The sequence below is a fragment of the Telmatherina bonti genome (genome assembly GCF_933228915.1).
Source record: "Telmatherina bonti genome assembly, chromosome: 20".
In the NCBI taxonomy this organism is placed as follows: domain Eukaryota; kingdom Metazoa; phylum Chordata; class Actinopteri; order Atheriniformes; family Telmatherinidae; genus Telmatherina; species Telmatherina bonti.
In genome coordinates, this window is record NC_136618.1 from 11918128 (window position 1) to 11935108 (window position 16981).

At 40.7% G+C, this 16981-nt stretch overlaps 1 protein-coding gene across 1 annotated transcript; it reads left to right on the forward strand.

Moving 5' to 3' along the window:
* Positions 1-2784: 2784 nt before the first annotated feature.
* On the forward strand, positions 2785-13571 carry ipo4 (importin 4). Its single transcript, XM_079259797.1, has 30 exons — positions 2785-3212; positions 3576-3662; positions 4275-4354; positions 4447-4488; positions 4584-4713; positions 4793-4972; positions 5214-5279; positions 5381-5482; positions 5583-5666; positions 6088-6243; positions 6362-6415; positions 6506-6615; positions 6721-6829; positions 7279-7408; positions 7531-7644; positions 7937-8050; positions 8189-8312; positions 8400-8511; positions 8597-8730; positions 8808-8885; positions 8972-9029; positions 9534-9639; positions 10194-10387; positions 10477-10527; positions 10786-10911; positions 11017-11243; positions 11329-11461; positions 11555-11659; positions 12680-12749; positions 12930-13571. Exons 1-30 carry the CDS (start codon positions 3147-3149, stop codon positions 13058-13060), a joined length of 3273 nt encoding a protein of 1090 aa, XP_079115923.1. The 5' UTR covers positions 2785-3146; the 3' UTR covers positions 13061-13571.
* The last annotated feature ends 3410 nt before the right edge of the window (positions 13572-16981 follow it).

Sequence of the window (16981 nt, forward strand, 5' to 3'; positions counted from 1 at the left end):
AAGTCTCAGCTAATTTGTAATATATATTGTGATTTGTTTTCGACTTTAAGCTCTCCCAATAATCATTGCTTCTCTGCATGCATTCATTTCTTAAAGCAAACAAATTCTTGTCTCATTTTTACATTCAGGATATTTATTTAGCAAAATAATTTTCTGTGGTCTAAACATCAATGTTAATCAAAAAGTGTTAAGTTGCTGACTTGCAGAACATAACCGTAGTGCTTTTTAGCCCTTTCTGTCAGGTATATCTGCTGCATGATTGTTTTCACAAACCTCAGCTCAGGAATACCTGGCTAAATATAGCGCCTCAGGCTTAATGCTTGAATAGTTTATGATTATCTTCCTTAGTCAGCACTATTTTTAATGACTTGGTAATCTATTGCTGTATTTACAGCCATACAGTACATTTAACCTCAAACATGGGGTGAAACATGTTGTAACTTCTCCGTGTTCACAGGAAGGGATAAAAAACACTAAACTTCTGCTTCAAATCCCCCACACCCTTCCTTTCTCTACGGTCATGGACATGTTTACACAAACAGCTTCTTCCCCACATTTGCAACTCTTTTCACAAAGATGAGTGAGATTAGCCTGTGTGTTACTGTTCAAGTGGTGTTTGTGCTCTCCCTCTTTGCTTGTATTGAGGTGGTAATGATTCAGTTAGCAATGAAAAGGCTGGAGAAGAGGGAGCCTAATGGGGATATTTGCATGTCTAACTGATTTCTGGCAGGTCAGGTTGTGTTTGTCTGATCTTGTACAAGCCAATCACACAGGAGGGGGTTGATATTGCTTGTGTATAGGAGGGGTGGGTGAACAGGTGTTCAGAGCATTAGCATTGCTATGTGCTGAGTGAGTTGCAAGTTGGCCTTTGATGACCAAGGACACTGACTTCTTTTTAGGAGTGTTTGTGGTGGGCAGTTTGGCATTGCTAAAATGTGCAACTTAGACAGTGTTTGCATGTTACAATGCTGTTTCCAAAAAAGGTGAATAACTATCAACTGATTATTGTATTTTTTATTATTTTAATTGTAGAGTTATCAGTTGATTTATTAAGACATATTTTTATTTTAATCAAGTTTATTGTTTGATTATAGAAATAGTGAAGCTCTGTTTAACCCCCATAGTTATGTCCAAACTCTTAGAGACAAGTTGGTCTCTACAGAAGAAAATGTCTTACTTGTTAAAAAAAATTAGACAAAAAAAAAAAAAGCAATGATAGTTGAAATGCCTTTTTATGGAAATACATACAACCCATAATTAGAAAGGGTCAAGACAATATGTAAAATGCATATTCTTTTCTCATGTGATTAATTCTTATGTACTTTTTTCACTTCAGGCCTGTAAAACATGACAACAAATTGGGATTTTAAATGTTTTACTATTTTGTTTCCACTTCACAATTATCTGCCATTGAGGATGAAATATTAGTTTTTATTTTACCAAATTCTTCTTGCAAATACATCTTAGGGTGTGTAAGCACAGAGTTTATGTCTCTGTTGAGGGATGAAGAGGGGACTATAGTCCAGTACTTTATGCCCCCTTTCTTTTCACCTAAGCCTTTGTAATGCATGCAAATTGTGGTTTTTTTGTTTCTTGCTGAGAAATGTATGGGTTTTCCTGGAAAACATGTGTTCTTAAAGGATCTTTCATAGTACATAAAATTGCCCTAAAGAAAGATGGCTGCATTCTGATTAGGCTAATCCCAATACACATTTCCATTGTGCTGTGGTCCATCCCAGATGTCTCAAAGTCCGGAAAAGTCTGTGCTCAGGTGCCCTCATGCTTTAAACAATGAAATTCTTCCAGCAGTCTCACAAGATTTAATCAAATCATGCACCGTAGAATCAGATATATGTAAATCCTTCCTAATATTCTTTTGAAAACTATTTTTTTCAATGCCAGTAGGTTGGTTTTTTTTTGCATTGCATTTGTTACCTATAAAATCTCTGCCCATCTTTCCTTTATAAAAGCTCATAATTATGACTAAATTGTCTTTATTTTATTTTATTTTATTTTATTTTCACCCGATTGTCATGTTTAAAAAAGGAAATTTATCCTTTTTTTTTTTTTTTTTTGTGGTAGCCATGTCAACTCAGGCCTTAAAAATCTCTAAGATCATTCAATAATAACAATTGCTGTAACTATTTTAAAGGTGGAATGTTTTTTTTTTGAGGAATATATAAAAGGTGTAAATTAGTGGTTCTCCACCTTTTTGCAACCTAGTACCCCTTGTAAAATATTTTTTCAGCCAAGTACCCCCTAACCACTGCAAAGCATTTTAGTTAAGAAAACATGTAAAATAATTCACTTTGTCATTTGTGTTTGGTTTATTAAACTTTTGTTTGTGTTGTCAAGTGACTGACTGACTGATATGATTTGACTCATAACAAGTGAGGTTTAATTCCACTCGGAATTTGGGATTTTAGGAGGAAAGAAGTGGTCTAAATATAAATGTGAATTCAGTTCATTAATGTAAACTTATATTTATTGAAATATATTAAATATTTATATAATATATTTATCATATTTTATTTAAGGATGTTTTAAAGAAAACATAAAAAGTTTTTTTGTTTTTTGTTTTTCAAATATCAAGTACCCCCCTGGCATGCCTTGAAGTACCCCCAGGGGTACACGTACCCTCATTTGAGAAACATTTGTGTAAATAAATAGTAAACTTCTAACAGATTCAGTGTTTCCTCCTGTGCAGTTGGGGGCGCTGTTTGTTTCTATCTAAGGAAAAACACTGAACTCTGCAGGTCCCTTTAACTGAACTCACATGGAACTCCTGGCCGGTTCTGTCCCGCGTGCAAGCCCGTCCGAGCATTTACGGGACCAGCTCGAGCTCGTGGCTCATTGAACCTGTCACTCAACCGGGCGGTTCCCAAACTTCACACAATTATCTTAGAGCCATTATTTGCGGCAAACTCGCCTCTAAACCTACACAAGAAGACTTTGTTTACACATTTGACAGTTGCAGCATAAGTCTACTAGCCGGCCACATCACCAACAGGACAGCTCGTTTACCTCCTCGGGTTTATTTAAAAAGAAATAACCGTAACGGATTCATTAAAAAAAAAAAAAAAAAAAAAAAATAACGGTAACGGTTTAGTATCTAAAAGCCACGGCGAGAGCGTTTAACGATCGAGATGACTGAAGAACTTGAGCAGATTCTGTCCCAGCTGACACAGCCTGACAATGCTGTTATTCAGCAGGTAACGCCTCTGAAAACTTTGTTGAAGCCAACATTTTATTTTCTTTTTTTTTTTTGCTATAATATGACAAGTGTGTAAACTGACGCCAACTGTCAAACATAACGGTAATCAGCCAAGTCTGCTAACAAGTTAGCATTCACAAGTACGACCTGTTAACTGTCAAACTGTCCTGTTATTACTGGTCTGGATGAGTGGAACCACTGCTATAACTAAAGCTTCTAACTTCAAACTAACTTAAGTTTTGAGGCTGAGTCATTCTGTTTACTGTGATTTTCATGTAATTTTAGTGACAGTTTTTTTTTGTTTTTGTTTTTTTAATTTTTTAATTATTTTTTCCTTATGATGTGCTTTGTCCCCTTTTAGGCCACAGCCCAGCTGAAACAGGCTTTCAAAGAACCAGCCATCATACCAGCCCTGTGTACTGTCATGAGTGGTTCCCAAAACCCTCAGGTAATGTAATGAGCAAGAAGGGGATTATTTTACAATAGAAGAGCTATGAGCAATTTCTATTCTATTCTGTTCTATTCTATTCTATTCTTCAGTCATGTAGCAGATGTACATATGAGTGAGAACAACACAAGCATGAAATCAAACAAAGGAAATCTTAGGAAGGCTCTGGTGGACGTAGGTCCTTCCATGAAGTGCTACAGGCTATTTTTTTTGTTGTTTACTCCCTTCCCACTCCATAATATCACCTATGTTATAATACAAAGAATTAATAGCATAAAGTTTGTTGCAAAGAACTGGGCTAGGTTTGTTATATAGAAATGAATGTGAGTTTGAGAGAAATATTTCGGCTCTTCATGTTTTTACTTTGAACCCTTTTCATTCACTGCTTTATATGGATCTGCTTCAGGATGATTTCCCATTTATATCCTTTAAGATAAATAATATTTAACTCCTATGAATGACAAGCTTTTAATAGTTCATACACAGGTTTTATGATTAAATTACACAATAATGTTGCTTTAACAGGTTTATGTAGCTGCTAACATGACTTATGAACACAGTTAATACAAACTTAAGCACAGGAAACCCTTTCTTTGTACTGTTGGGTTGTAGATTCGCCAGTCAGCTGCAGTGATGCTGAGATTAAGAGTGAAGAAGCACTGGAAGAAGATTAGCCCCAATGACAGAGAGAGGTACGCCTTGTGCTTTTCACACATTCAGGGTCTGACCGTTGTAAATCAGGCTGACTTAATTGTGATTGGGATGTTTCTGTTTTTTTCTGCAGTCTCAAAGCAGTGGTGTTGCAAGCCTTCATGCAGGAAACAGAGTAAGTATTTTCATGTTACTGACAGTGACATGAATGAAATTTGACACTACATTATGCACATGGAATATGTCTGAAATGTCATGTTGACCTTGCAGACATACAGTGCAGCACTCGCTCTCCCAGCTATGCGCAGTCATGGTTAAACACGAGACACCAGACCGCTGGCCTGCACTGCTGCAGCTTCTTAATCAGGCAACTAAGAGCACCAACTCTCAGGACAGAAAGGTGCTCTTATAAATAAGCAAGTGTTATATTTTCTATTTATTGTTTCAGACCCAAAGAATAATCATTCCTCTTCCAACAGATTGGCCTCCTGTTGCTGAACAAGGTGATCGAGTCCAACCCTGAAGCTTTCAAGCCTCACTACAGCGAACTGCTACAGCTGCTCAGCACTGTGCTACAAGACCTCAACAACCCAACAGCTTTGTACTACTGCATCCTCACCATTACAGCCATTACTGGCTATACTGGCACAGATGAGATTGTGAGAGAACACTGCTGTTTTTTCTTTAACCTTTGACAGCATCGGACTTTACAATTACGTTTGGATGTATAAACTACTACTGCTGGGAAATTTTTCAAACTGGTCATACATTACTTTACATTAATCACATATTATGTTTAGATTATTGCTGTTTATTGTTTTGATAATAATGAAGGTTTGGCAATTTAAAAAATCCCAATTGTAGTTTTAGTGATGGATGTTGTATTTTACTGTTGTGCAGAAACTGATGCGGTCGATCATCCCAAGTTTGATTGTTGCTCTGAAGCATCTCATCAAGGCCGATCAGGTAAGCTGACTTTGAAAAGTTTAGTTTCTGGTGTTTTCTGCTCAGATCTGAGGCTGCAGATGAATGATGTTCCTTAAATCACTGACTTTGTCTCTGATCAGGATCAAGCCAGTGAAGCCATGGAGGTGTTTATTGAGCTCATGGAGATTGAGGTGTCCATTATCATACCTCATGTCACTCACATTGTCCATTTCTGCCTGGAGGTAGATCAGAAGTTTGCTTTTACAAAGTTTTCCTCAGTTTTACAGCCTGTATTTTATTTTAACATTCAAATTGTCACAAAAAAAACCCCGTTTGTGTCAGGTGGGCAGCAACACGGCATTGAACGACTCGCTGCGGGTGAAAGCACTCTCCTGTATCATCTTCCTCATCAAGCTGAAGAGTAAGGTAGAGTCATCCACAAGCTCCTTGAAACAAGCAGTCTAGATCTGTCCCACAGATTGCAGCGAGTAACGCACATCTGCTGCATCTGCAGCCATGGAGTCCATCCTTTCCCGACACGATTATGTCTTCTGATATTGTTTACAAATCATTTCCTACAAAGATGATCTTTGCTTTTACATTGTTGGTGTGTAGCATACCTGCAAGAGAGATGGATAAAAGTTTATTTGAGAAAAAAACAAACAAAATCTAAATGTTTATCTAAATCTTTAATCTAAATGTTTTAGTAATTAGTTTAAAAAGTGGTTTTTATTTTTATTTTATTTTTATTTCTATTTTTCTGCTTTGATTTTTTGATGAAGCAGAACAAAAGTAATTGGAAAAGCAGCATTTATGAACTAAAACGAGGAACTTTCTCTGGTTGTAGACGGTGTTGAAGCTGAAGCTGCTGAACCCCATCCTGCAGGCCATTTTCCCTATTCTGATTGCAGCCCCTCCACCTGGCGAACAGGACCCTGAGGATGAGGAAGATGACAGTGGCGATGGCGCGGACAGTGATAACCCCAAACACTGCGCTGCTCAGGTGGAGAGAATTTATTCAGCTTTGTTTACATGGACTGTGATTAGGTTTTTATTTGCACAACATTAATATTAATGTGCATATCCAAGGGAATTAAACTTGTCCTGTTTGCCTGTTTCAGATGATTGACACCATGGCGCTCCACATGCCTCCAGAACAACTGTTTAAACACCTTGTAAGTCATTTAGATGTTGACTTTCTGCTGAGCAGAAGCTGGACTCGTGTAGCTGCTTTTTCATGGCATTTATTGCGTCTTGTGCATTAGATCCCCCTCACTCAAGGCTGCCTGACCAGTGAAAACCCCTATCAAAAGAAAGGGGGTCTCATGTGTCTTGCTGTGCTGGCTGAAGGATGTGCAGACCACATACGCACCAAGTACGTTCAAAAATAAGTTGCTTTGAATTCTGCCTCTTGGAAGAAAATTGCAGGATTTCGGTGTTTTAACAGTCACCTTTTTTTCCCTCTTCGTATTGATGACAGGATGCTGTCGTCAGTGCTGCAGACAGTGTGTCAGAGTCTTTCAGACAGCAATCAGGTGGTGCGCAGTGCTGCTTTGTTTGCCCTCGGCCAATTCTCTGAACATTTACAAGTAAGTTGTGTCTGACTTGGTTATATATCACATGCAGTGCAGTGCTGTGAAATTGCCCTTTGAATAATGTGTTTATAAATAGATGATGATTTCTGCATATATTTTGGTATCATGACAGAGTCCGCCTACAGTTTTGATGCTGTGTTTAGATCAGTGTGTTCAGAACTGGAGAAGAAATCAAATCAAACTTTATTTCTTGAGCACATATCATGCCACAGGCAACACAAAGTGCTTTACAAGATAAAATCAAATCATAAGGATTGAAACAAACAGTAGATAATAAGACATTTAATATCAATAAAGACGCAAGCTCTTTCCAATCCCTTAACATTCGGTTAAATTACTGCTTGTGTTTTATTCTAAATAGGTGCATAAATCTGTAGTTTTACTCAACTTGCCTCTGCTCTGGTTGTTTAGCACGCATGTTTTCCCCCCTCTTTTCTTCCTAGCCTGAAGTGAGTAAGTACTGTGCAGAGTTGATGCCTTTGCTGCTGGGTTACCTTTCATCCTTGAATGAGGCCAAAGTCGGCCATGTCACTAAAGCCTTCTATGCCCTGGAGAACTTCATGGAGAATCTAGGTAAACTGGGAAAAAAAAAAGCTCAACCATTGGCTAATTGACACTGTTCCTATTTCTACTACATATTCAGTCCATGCAGAAAGACCAGAACAAATAAAAAGCTGAATTGTTTCATTCAAAAGGAGCTGACATCGAGCCCTACCTGCCCACTCTGATGGAAACCATGTTGTCTGCTCTCAACAACACCGACAACCTCAAGATAAAAGAACTGGCTGTGTCTGCTATTGGTGCCATAGGTAAGACTTTATCCACATTTGATCTCACTGAGAAATGATGTATGCCACAAATACATACCACAAAGGACCCCAAGCAGCATATTAAACAAAGAGAGTGATATTCTGGCTCATTTTGTTCACTCGTTATTCAACTTCCAAAAAGTCCAAAGTGACTCGTAAGGCAGTCGTTATGTAACTCCGAGCATCAGATTCCAGCATAAATGTTCCCTGTGTAAAATCTCTTGAAACCCAAACTATCAGACGCATTTCCAGAATTACTTCTTTCCTGATTTACTGTGACCAACTTTATCAGCCAACGCTGCCAAGGAGTTGCTGGTTCCCTACTTCCCTCCAATTATTGAAAGCCTGAAGGGTTTCCTGACCACCACCACGGAGGAGATGAGGTCTCTGCAGACCCAGTCTTTGGGTAGGAACCTCCTCAAAACTGTATCTGTGTCTGTCTTGTAAAACAGTTTCCTATGGTTTCAGATTATTGCGAACTTAAAAGTATGAAAGTCACAACCTTGAGTAAACGGCAGGTCATGATTTGTCTTTTTGCTGTCAGATACTCTGTCCGTTCTGGCCCGCACCATTGGCAAAGATGTCTTCAGTCCTCTTGCAGCAGAGTGTATTCAGCTGGGCTTAAACCTCACTGATACCATCGACGATCCTGACCTGAGACGCTGCACGTATGGAATTTAAGAGTTTTGTTTTTAACCTTAAAACAACATTTAGGATCTCTGATTTTCACATCTACCTGTCTTTCTTTGCGTCAGGTACAGCCTGTATTCTGCCGTATCCACAGTCAATCCTGAGTGCTTGACTCCACACCTCACTGCCATAACGACCGTAATGCTGCTCGCCTTAAAGTCCAATGAAGGCATCACGGTACAAACACTCCAGAGGCCATTTCAGAGACGCTGTCATTTAAATTTCAGCTATCTGATTGTTTATCCTCTCCTTTTCTAAACAGGCTCATCTGGAAGAGGATAAGACTTTTGTTCTGCTGGACGAGGACGATGGCGATGACCAAGAAGAAGAAGCAGACAAAGCTACAGAGGATTTTCTGGAAGATGAGCCAGAGACAGAGATCCATGATGTTGCAGGGTTTGTTCATTTACACAAACACACATTTACTATCTCTGGCCATCAGGTGGCTGCTCTGACCCTGCTTCGTGTTTCAGGTTCAGCGTAGAAAACGCCTACATTGATGAGAAGGAGGATGCCTGCGACGCTCTGGGAGAAATTGCCTTCAACACTGGGTACAAAAGGAACTGATTTTAATCGTTTTGCTGTAAGACCTGTTTAAGTAAGTCTCTGTTGTGTGTAATGTGGTTTTCCCCGACAGTGCTGCCTTCCAGCCCTTCCTGGAGTCCAGCTTCCAGCAGGTTTATGAGATGAAAGATGTAAGTCAGCTTGATCGTCCCTCTTTGTTTCATGCATACAATGTGTCTCAGCAGGTTTGTGTCAGTGAGGGGATTAATAATGTCCATCCATGTATTTACTAATCATGGATCCAGGGCTAACACACACAGACAGACAATCATACCCAGTCGACATGTTTACCTAAGAATAACCGGGTAACCAAACAGTTAACCTAACACCTTCTGACATGTAGGACAGTGTTGTCTTTAGCTGATGGATCAGAACATCTTTCTCTTAAAAAAATAAGGCAACCATAGTTTTTTTCCTGCGTTACTGACTCTACAGACCCAGTAGAGTCTGTTGCACGTTCGTTTCCAGACACATTGGTATGAACTGAATGTATTCTGAAGGCAGGTAGCTGCTGTTATGGAAAGCTGAACCAGGAACATACATGACTCCAGTCACCTGTCGTTTGTCTTTGCATGTTAATGTGAATGTTCAGTCTGCAGAGCTGCCATGCTTAATGGCTTCCTTTGCCTCCCTAGTTTCCTCACGAGGACGTCCGCAGGGCAGCACTGGGAGCCATGGGCCAGTTTTGTCGAGCTCAGCACAAAGTGTGGACAGAGAATCCTACTGATGCCAACCACCAGGGTAATACCCAATACGATGGGCAACATTGCGTTCTGCACTAGTAGACATGAAGAATTAACTTAAAATATGGTCACATTAAAAAGAAAGTACACCCTCCTATTTTTTTTAAACTAAAATTGTCTGGTTCTCATCTAGTCTGGTTAAGTAAAAACCTCACATTTACATGAACAGATGGCATATCGCATTATATTTTTTACATTAAAACCCAGAAAAAAATGCTGCAGTAATGTATGGAAAACAAAGTCCACCCTGTTTGTTTCTGTGGGAACGAAAACCGCATGTAGCAGCCAAATGCTGCTGATCCAAGCACTGGCTAACTGATCATCAGCAGGTACCTCTAGAAAAACAAACGTAGTCACTAAGTGGAGCACAAACTCATCCTCTGGATACCAAAGTATGCTCAAACTGGTAGCTAAAACTCTTCTTCTTCACATGTTTGCACACAGATGCTCTAAGAGTGTATCTTATTCCAAATAGTATGTTTTTCCTTCTGAAAAAAGATGTCGTACATGTCTGTCTCCACCTCATGCTTCCTCTTCATGTCTCTTACCCAGCCCTACTGGAGCTCCTGGATGTGGTGCTTCCTTGCTTTTTGGAAACGGTGCGAACAGACCGCGAGCGCCAGGTTGTAATGGGTGTCCTCGAAACCATGAACAGCGTGATCAAGTCCTGCAAGGGGGAGGTTTTCAAAAACCCGTCACGCCTCAAGGAGGTCTGCAACGTGATACGTGACGTGCTCGGGAAGAAGGTGCGGAAAGAGGCTGAAGAGGTTTAAACACTGTCATAAATATTAAAAAAAAAACCCAAACATGTCTCTTATTCTTTTTTTCTTTTCAGGTTGCTTGTCAAGGCGGGGGTCACGATGAAGCTGATGACGAAGATCAACAGGTGCTACCATCATGAATGTGTGTGTGTGTGTCTGTTCACTAAGTAGTCCAAAATGCTTATTTTAGTCAGTTTTTATACATAAGAAGGAATAAATGCTTCACATGTTATTGGTCTGTGAACAGAGGAAGAAATCCATCATGTGTTGCCTGTAATAAGAGACGCTGCATTCATCAGCGTGACTGTGGTGGAAACTGAGGAGTTCTTTCCTGCCTGATCAGTTCTTCAGCCTGTTTTCTGTTGACGTGCCATTTGTTTCAGGCAGAGTATGATGCCATGCTCCAGGAGTTTGCAGGGGAAGGAATTCCCTTGTTAGCCTCATCTGTCCCTGCAGACAAGTTTGCTCCTTTCCTCAACGACCTGCTGCCTCCCATCATGAGCAAAGCTGTGAGTACAGAAACTACCCCACATGCTCATCGCCGGTGTGTGACTACATAGATGCAGAAAGAGACAGCAGTCTCCTGACATACTGGTGCTTTTTTATCTTGCAAGAAATCCTCGTGCACCGTGGCAGATCGGTCCTTTTCTGTGGGTACTATTGGAGAAATCCTGCAAGCCCTGGTGAGTGTATCGGGAGGCCGAGGACTAGCAGGCCGGCTGTCCAATCGCTTGCTTCCTGTGCTGGTCGCCGGCGTGAAGGACAGCGATGCAGAGGTTCGCAACAACAGCGTGTTTGGGCTTGGAAGCCTGGCCGAAGCAGCCGGACCTATCATCGTATCGTATCCTTCTTACACGTGTGTGTGAAGGAGAGTTACAGAGCAAAAGCATCGGTGTGAAGCTAATCCTTAGCCGCATGGCACTCAGAGACTATCCCATGATGCTGTCTGTGTTTTCTAACCTGCTGACCAAGGAGTCTGACCTCAGGGTGATTGACAACCTGTGTGCCGCCCTCTGCAGGATGATCATGAGCAACGTGGATGCTGTTCCTCTGGAGCAGGTTGGTTCTGCCAAGCTAGTTGTGGCCTGCTTAGCTAAACATGACCAAAACATGTTCTCAGTCGGAGGAATGTCATGGTGTGTTCACTGACAGGTTGTTCCTGCTCTGGTGGCCCGTCTTCCACTGAAAGAGGATCTTGAGGAGAACAAAACCGTGTATAAATGCCTGGCTATGCTCTACAAACACAGTCCTGTCCTGGTAAAGTAGAAACTCTCTGTTCACATGGTGCTAAAAGTGTAGACAGCTTATGTTTGCATTTTGTATTCTATGTGGTCTCGGAGAAAGGCGTCTAATTTATTGTCAAAATCACCTAAATATGAGGTTGTTCTGGACAGGCCTGTCATGGTAACAAATATAGCCAGGCTATTAACTGTCTCAGAAATGATTGCCATAGGTGATAATATTACGCTAAGTGATTATTATTGTCATGTTGAGACAATTTGCAACTAAAATAATAATGCCATAATAATACAAGTACATCCTTTCAAAGATCAACATACTTACATTTCTAAAGAACATTTAGCTCAATGTGCAGACTAGACTCATCCCTTCCCCAGTCTGCTGAAACAGATCAGGATTTCTCCTGGGATTTTGGCAATGTGGTTATCTGGAACATATGGTCTCTAAACACCAAGTAACACAGTTACATAGTCTATGCTAAAGCCCATATGAGGGGACATGTTTGGAGGTGACCAGAGGTGGAATGGTAAAATGTCATTTTTCATGTCATTGTATGTTGTCAAAATGTCGCCTTTTTAACAATATTAAGGGAAGCATGTCTGAGTGCACACTATGTTGCACTGTCCTGTTTGCAGTAACCTGTTGGTTAAACACCCCAGTGATCGTGGACTGTCGGGAAGATGGAACTAACCTGTTTGTTAAGGTCTTACGTCACAGTCCATGTCAATGGAAGTCAATGGAAGTTTGGGGTATTGCCATGTTTAGTTAATATTGTCTTAAAACAAATGCGGCAGAAAAAGACAAATGAAAATTATTGTGTCTGGCAAACATTTTTTCTTATTGTGCGATTATTTGACTTATTGCGACAGTCCTAGTTTTAGATCAATGAGTGTTGATGTGTAGAAAAATGTAAACACCACAACCGGTTGTTATATTTTTTTTATTTAATGTTATTTGTTAAAAAGTCTATTTCTTTACACTTAAAGAATTTTCATAAATGTACTTAACATTTTATTTCCTTTTTTTCCTCCCTTTTAGGTTGTAAAGTTAATGAAACCCATAGTTGCAGCTTTCAGTCACGTGGTCGACAACAAGGATGTTGATAGAGGTGAAAATTGATGCTCAATATTTTGCATTGTGCACATGAAGTTGTAGGAAAACATTACAAAGCATCAGGAGTCAGTGGCAGCGTGGCGCTCCGCTCAGTATTCTGGTCTGTTTTTACTCATCTGTCTTCAACGATTTGCTGTCACCCTTAACTCCCGGAGTCTCTCCCCCTCCTCTGCAGAGACCCAGAGCTCTTTGGTCGTACTGATGAGAGCTTTCGCTCAGAACCACGCCGCAGACTTCCAAGCTGCTGTAAGCTCCCTCCCTGCAGAGAAGCAAGCCAAACTCAGCGCGGCCGCCAGCGCTTCGTAGCTGGAACACACCCTTCCTCTGACCGGAGACAGCCAGCCAAAACAATGAATTTTTATACTGTAGGTGGGGAATGGCACGTCTGTATGCTGCGTTTCTCCAGAATGATCTAAATACTGCACTTAGACTTTCTACTAAAGTTCTAAACATTCAGCATTTCTGCTTCCAAGTATTTATTTATTTGCTTTTCTGCATTCGGTGTTTTGAGAGTTCTGGTTAAGATTTCCTGTTAGACTTGTAAAATGACTTAACGTCATTATTTTTCTTTCACCATTTGAATTGATTGTGGCTTTACCAGCACAAAGCTTTGAACCCAGTTCTTCTCTTCACCTCCTAATTCAGAGCTTAAGGACTTTGCATTTAAAGCTCCATGAATTCTACTTTACGTTTGCCCCTCTTCAGAGGTCGTTCTACTCGACACCACGGCTTGGTTTGCAGATCTGAGAACGCTGCAGCTATGAAACTCCAGAGATCAGAATAACAACACATTGTTATTAAAAACCGAAGAACTTGAGCTTCCACCTTGATGCTGATGTTTTTTTTGTTTTAGTCAAAAAAGAATAAAACAATCTTGCGACACAAAATATAACAAAAGCAAATGATGCATTTTACAAATGCAGTGAAGCTCCAGACTTTTGACAGGCATTTTTTTTTTGACGTTTTAAGACTAAATAACTACAAATATTCATATTACATCCAGTATATGTTGTGTAAATGTATAAAACATCAAATTGCACCCTTCATTTTGTTCTCCTGACTGGATATCTCTCCTCAGATCTCTCTCTGGCCCTGAGCCTCAGTAAAGCCAGCCGGCTGTTTTTCCAGGTCCAGGTTCATGGTCATCTCCACAGGCGTCAGTCCATTTTCCCCCGCTGTAGACAGCCACAAAGATGTTTACAAACCAAGGAAAGAGACAAACACAACACGTTAATATCAGCCATGAGAAAAGCGATTGGGCGGTCTCTGCATCTGACTCTGCTACATGAAGGAAGTATTTACTGGGATTTTTCTGACTCAGTCTTGACTTAACAGTGAGACGGGATCAGTAAACATGGCTGTTAACGGCAGCAGAGGTTGCATCACACAAAACTCAGTCTTTCTGTGTAAACTTTCTGCCTGACCTCTCTGCTTCCACGGCAGGATGTCCATCCCTGTCCGGCAGAAGGAACGGTCGGTGTGGGCCTCGGTGCTGTATAAGACTTCCTGGAGCTGCTTGTCTCCAGGCTTCTGCGCTTTCACACGCACCTGAAGGCAAAATAAAAACGTCTTGGTCAAGTTTGACCTGGTCAGACGACCTTCTCTTTACACTCGAGATTAGTTAGTCATACCTCAAGGATGGTGATCTCTTTCTCCTTCAGCTTCCCTGCTTTGTTCTTTACCTGCGTCTTCTTGGTGTCGACCCACACCACCCTCTCCTTGACCTCTGACCTGGACACACAAACACAGTTATTAACTCCGCCTTAAAGCAGCCTCTTTGTGTCTCTCAAGACATGGCGGACTCACTCTTGGATGCCCAGATCGGCCAGTGTCGTGTCCAGAAAGGGGAAAGGTTGGTGAGCCGGATCAGGCTGAACCTCGATGGGCAGTGTCAGCGACATGGGAACGTCCCGCTCCACCTCAACGCGCACCAACACCCCCTGCGGCCGCTCAGGTCCTCCATTGGCCTCTCCCTCCTCCAACAAGCTTTTTTCCTCATCTGCCGCCAGTTTGACTCGCTGTCTGGAGCTCTGAAAACAAAAAGATGTGCCTCTGCTCCCTTTGGCTTCTGATCTTGGTGTTATCTCTGCGACCAGCGCTCCTTATCTGCACCTCCTTTATGCTCAGCTGCTGTTGAAGCAGATGCTGCCCGGTTGCGCTCTTGGTGCTGATATTCAGAGCTCTACCTCCGATGATAAAGGCTTTTGGAACGTGCACTCCGAGTGTGTCTAATCCCAGCTTGTTCTCTGCCCTCCTGGCTGATATAAGCAGCTGGTGTGAATGTGTGTTATGTGTTGCTCAGATGTTAGGTTTATTAGACTGTCAGGGGGTGTGATGGACGGATGGGGACGTTTGTTTTCCTAGGTGTCCCTATAACAGGCTGGATTAGTCTGTTGAGTTTCTGCAGAACATTTTGGAGGTCTGCAGCTTTGCTTTGAATTGACTTTTATGTTAAATGGTTACATAAGGTCACGTGAAACGGATGAAACTGCTTCTTCAGTGTGAACAAGATTTACGACCGTGTAATAAGACGATGCTCGCCACCACATCCAGCTCTCTTGCTGTGCCCTCTGTCTTATTTCTGTTGAGGTGAACAGAAGGTTGAACTTGAACTTTTCATCCTGGTGTCACATTTTCAAGTTCAGAATGTGTTTTGGCAGCATCTGCTGCAGCAAAGAGAACATAACGCTGTCTGGCATGTGTGTTGTGTAATACGAAGCACAGAGCCCTCATCAAGATAAAACTCTGCCGTCCAGCGCGTCCGAACCCTTTCACACTCGCATTAGGAGAAAAGTATTTCCAGGCATGTTTTTTTCTTTTCTTTTGGACAAATAATATAACACTATTTTCTAAACAAATGGTTGAGAAACTGCTAGTAATGTAATAACGATGGTAAAAACTTGAAAATACTTTTAGATACTTTTTGTTGTACAAGCACAAGCTCTCCACTCTGGTGGAGTTCCCACCAAAAGGAAAGCTTTTAGTTTACTTTAAGCTTTACATCGGAGGAACTTTGACATTCAAATATAATTCAAGTATAAAAGGTCTACACGACACCAGGAACAAATTTACTTTTTAGTCATCGGAAGTTCTCTCCTAAAAACTGTTGTAAAATACCAAAATGTAATATTTCTAATTATTTAAATATTTTAAATGCCAACTTCATCATGTCATTGTTTCTATTAAAACTAAGTTTTTCTTTCTTTTTTTAAAAATTTATTTTTTTATTAGTTGTTTACTTTTTCTCCTCTAATAACCCACGAGGGCAGTAAATTGATGCGACCCACAAGGTACCAGACCAGACCAGACCTTATTTAAGATGTCCTTCTCTACAGCTCCAGTCACAAGATGAGTTCTACCAGGAAGTTTTGGGATCAGTTTTATTCTCATTATGCTTCTTTAGGTTTGCATCTTAACAAAGTACAATATCTCATCCTACTGCTGCGCAGATAAGACACAGATCATTCTGCATTTAACTCTACATGGGTCACATCAAACTAAAAATTAAAGATGACTGTAAATCAATGATCATTTCTGACCTTCCTTCTTCCACTTAAATTCATTGTTTTTCATTTCCATCACCTTTCTCCAAGACTTTGGGGTCATATTTGATTCTGAGCTAAGTAAACAGACAGATCATTTAGACTAAAGTCATTCCTTTCCAGCAATGACATGAAGAACAGTTGGTTCTGGATTAATGCAACTCGTACCTTAGTGTCAAGACTATTGCAACCTAAAAAAGTCAAATAATTTCTTTGTTTCTAAGCTTTACTTTTGGCCTGTCAGATCTACCTCCTCCTCACCATGCTGTTTGTAAACACAGTGAGGTCATGCTTACATTTTATTCCAGTGATGCAGCAGCAGAAGAGGTGCTGGCTCATCAGGGATCTGCTGTTGTTTTAGAAGCTGATAAACTATCAGGCTGCTTCTTAGCAAAGCATTAAACTGTGTATGTTTGCATTTTTACAGAAATATGCAGAAACACAGCTATAAAATTCTGCTCTTTTCAATGAAAACATGTAGCAGATGGGGGATATTTCCTTGCACAACACTGCAACCCGAACGCATCGCATGTAGTCGACAAAATGACCATTCCAACATGCTGATGTGAATTAGGATTTCTGCTCCTGGACGGCAGCGCTGACCTCAGCTCAGGCCTCTTGGTCACAAAGAGGTGCCACATGGATCTATAATGTACACAAACACTTCTATTGTGCAAAGTTACCG

What these genes read in the sequence shown, in the direction of transcription:
- ipo4 (XM_079259797.1), top strand. Translation starts at nt 3,147, where the DNA reads ATGACTGAAGAACTTGAGCAGATTCTGTCCCAGCTGACACAGCCTGAC. An exon ending in GCAGACCACATACGCACCAA is followed by an intron (nt 6,616 to 6,720) that starts GTACGTTCAAAA and finishes TATTGATGACAG; the next exon opens with GATGCTGTCGTCAGTGCTGC. An exon ending in GAAATTGCCTTCAACACTGG is followed by an intron (nt 8,886 to 8,971) that starts GTACAAAAGGAA and finishes TTTCCCCGACAG; the next exon opens with TGCTGCCTTCCAGCCCTTCC.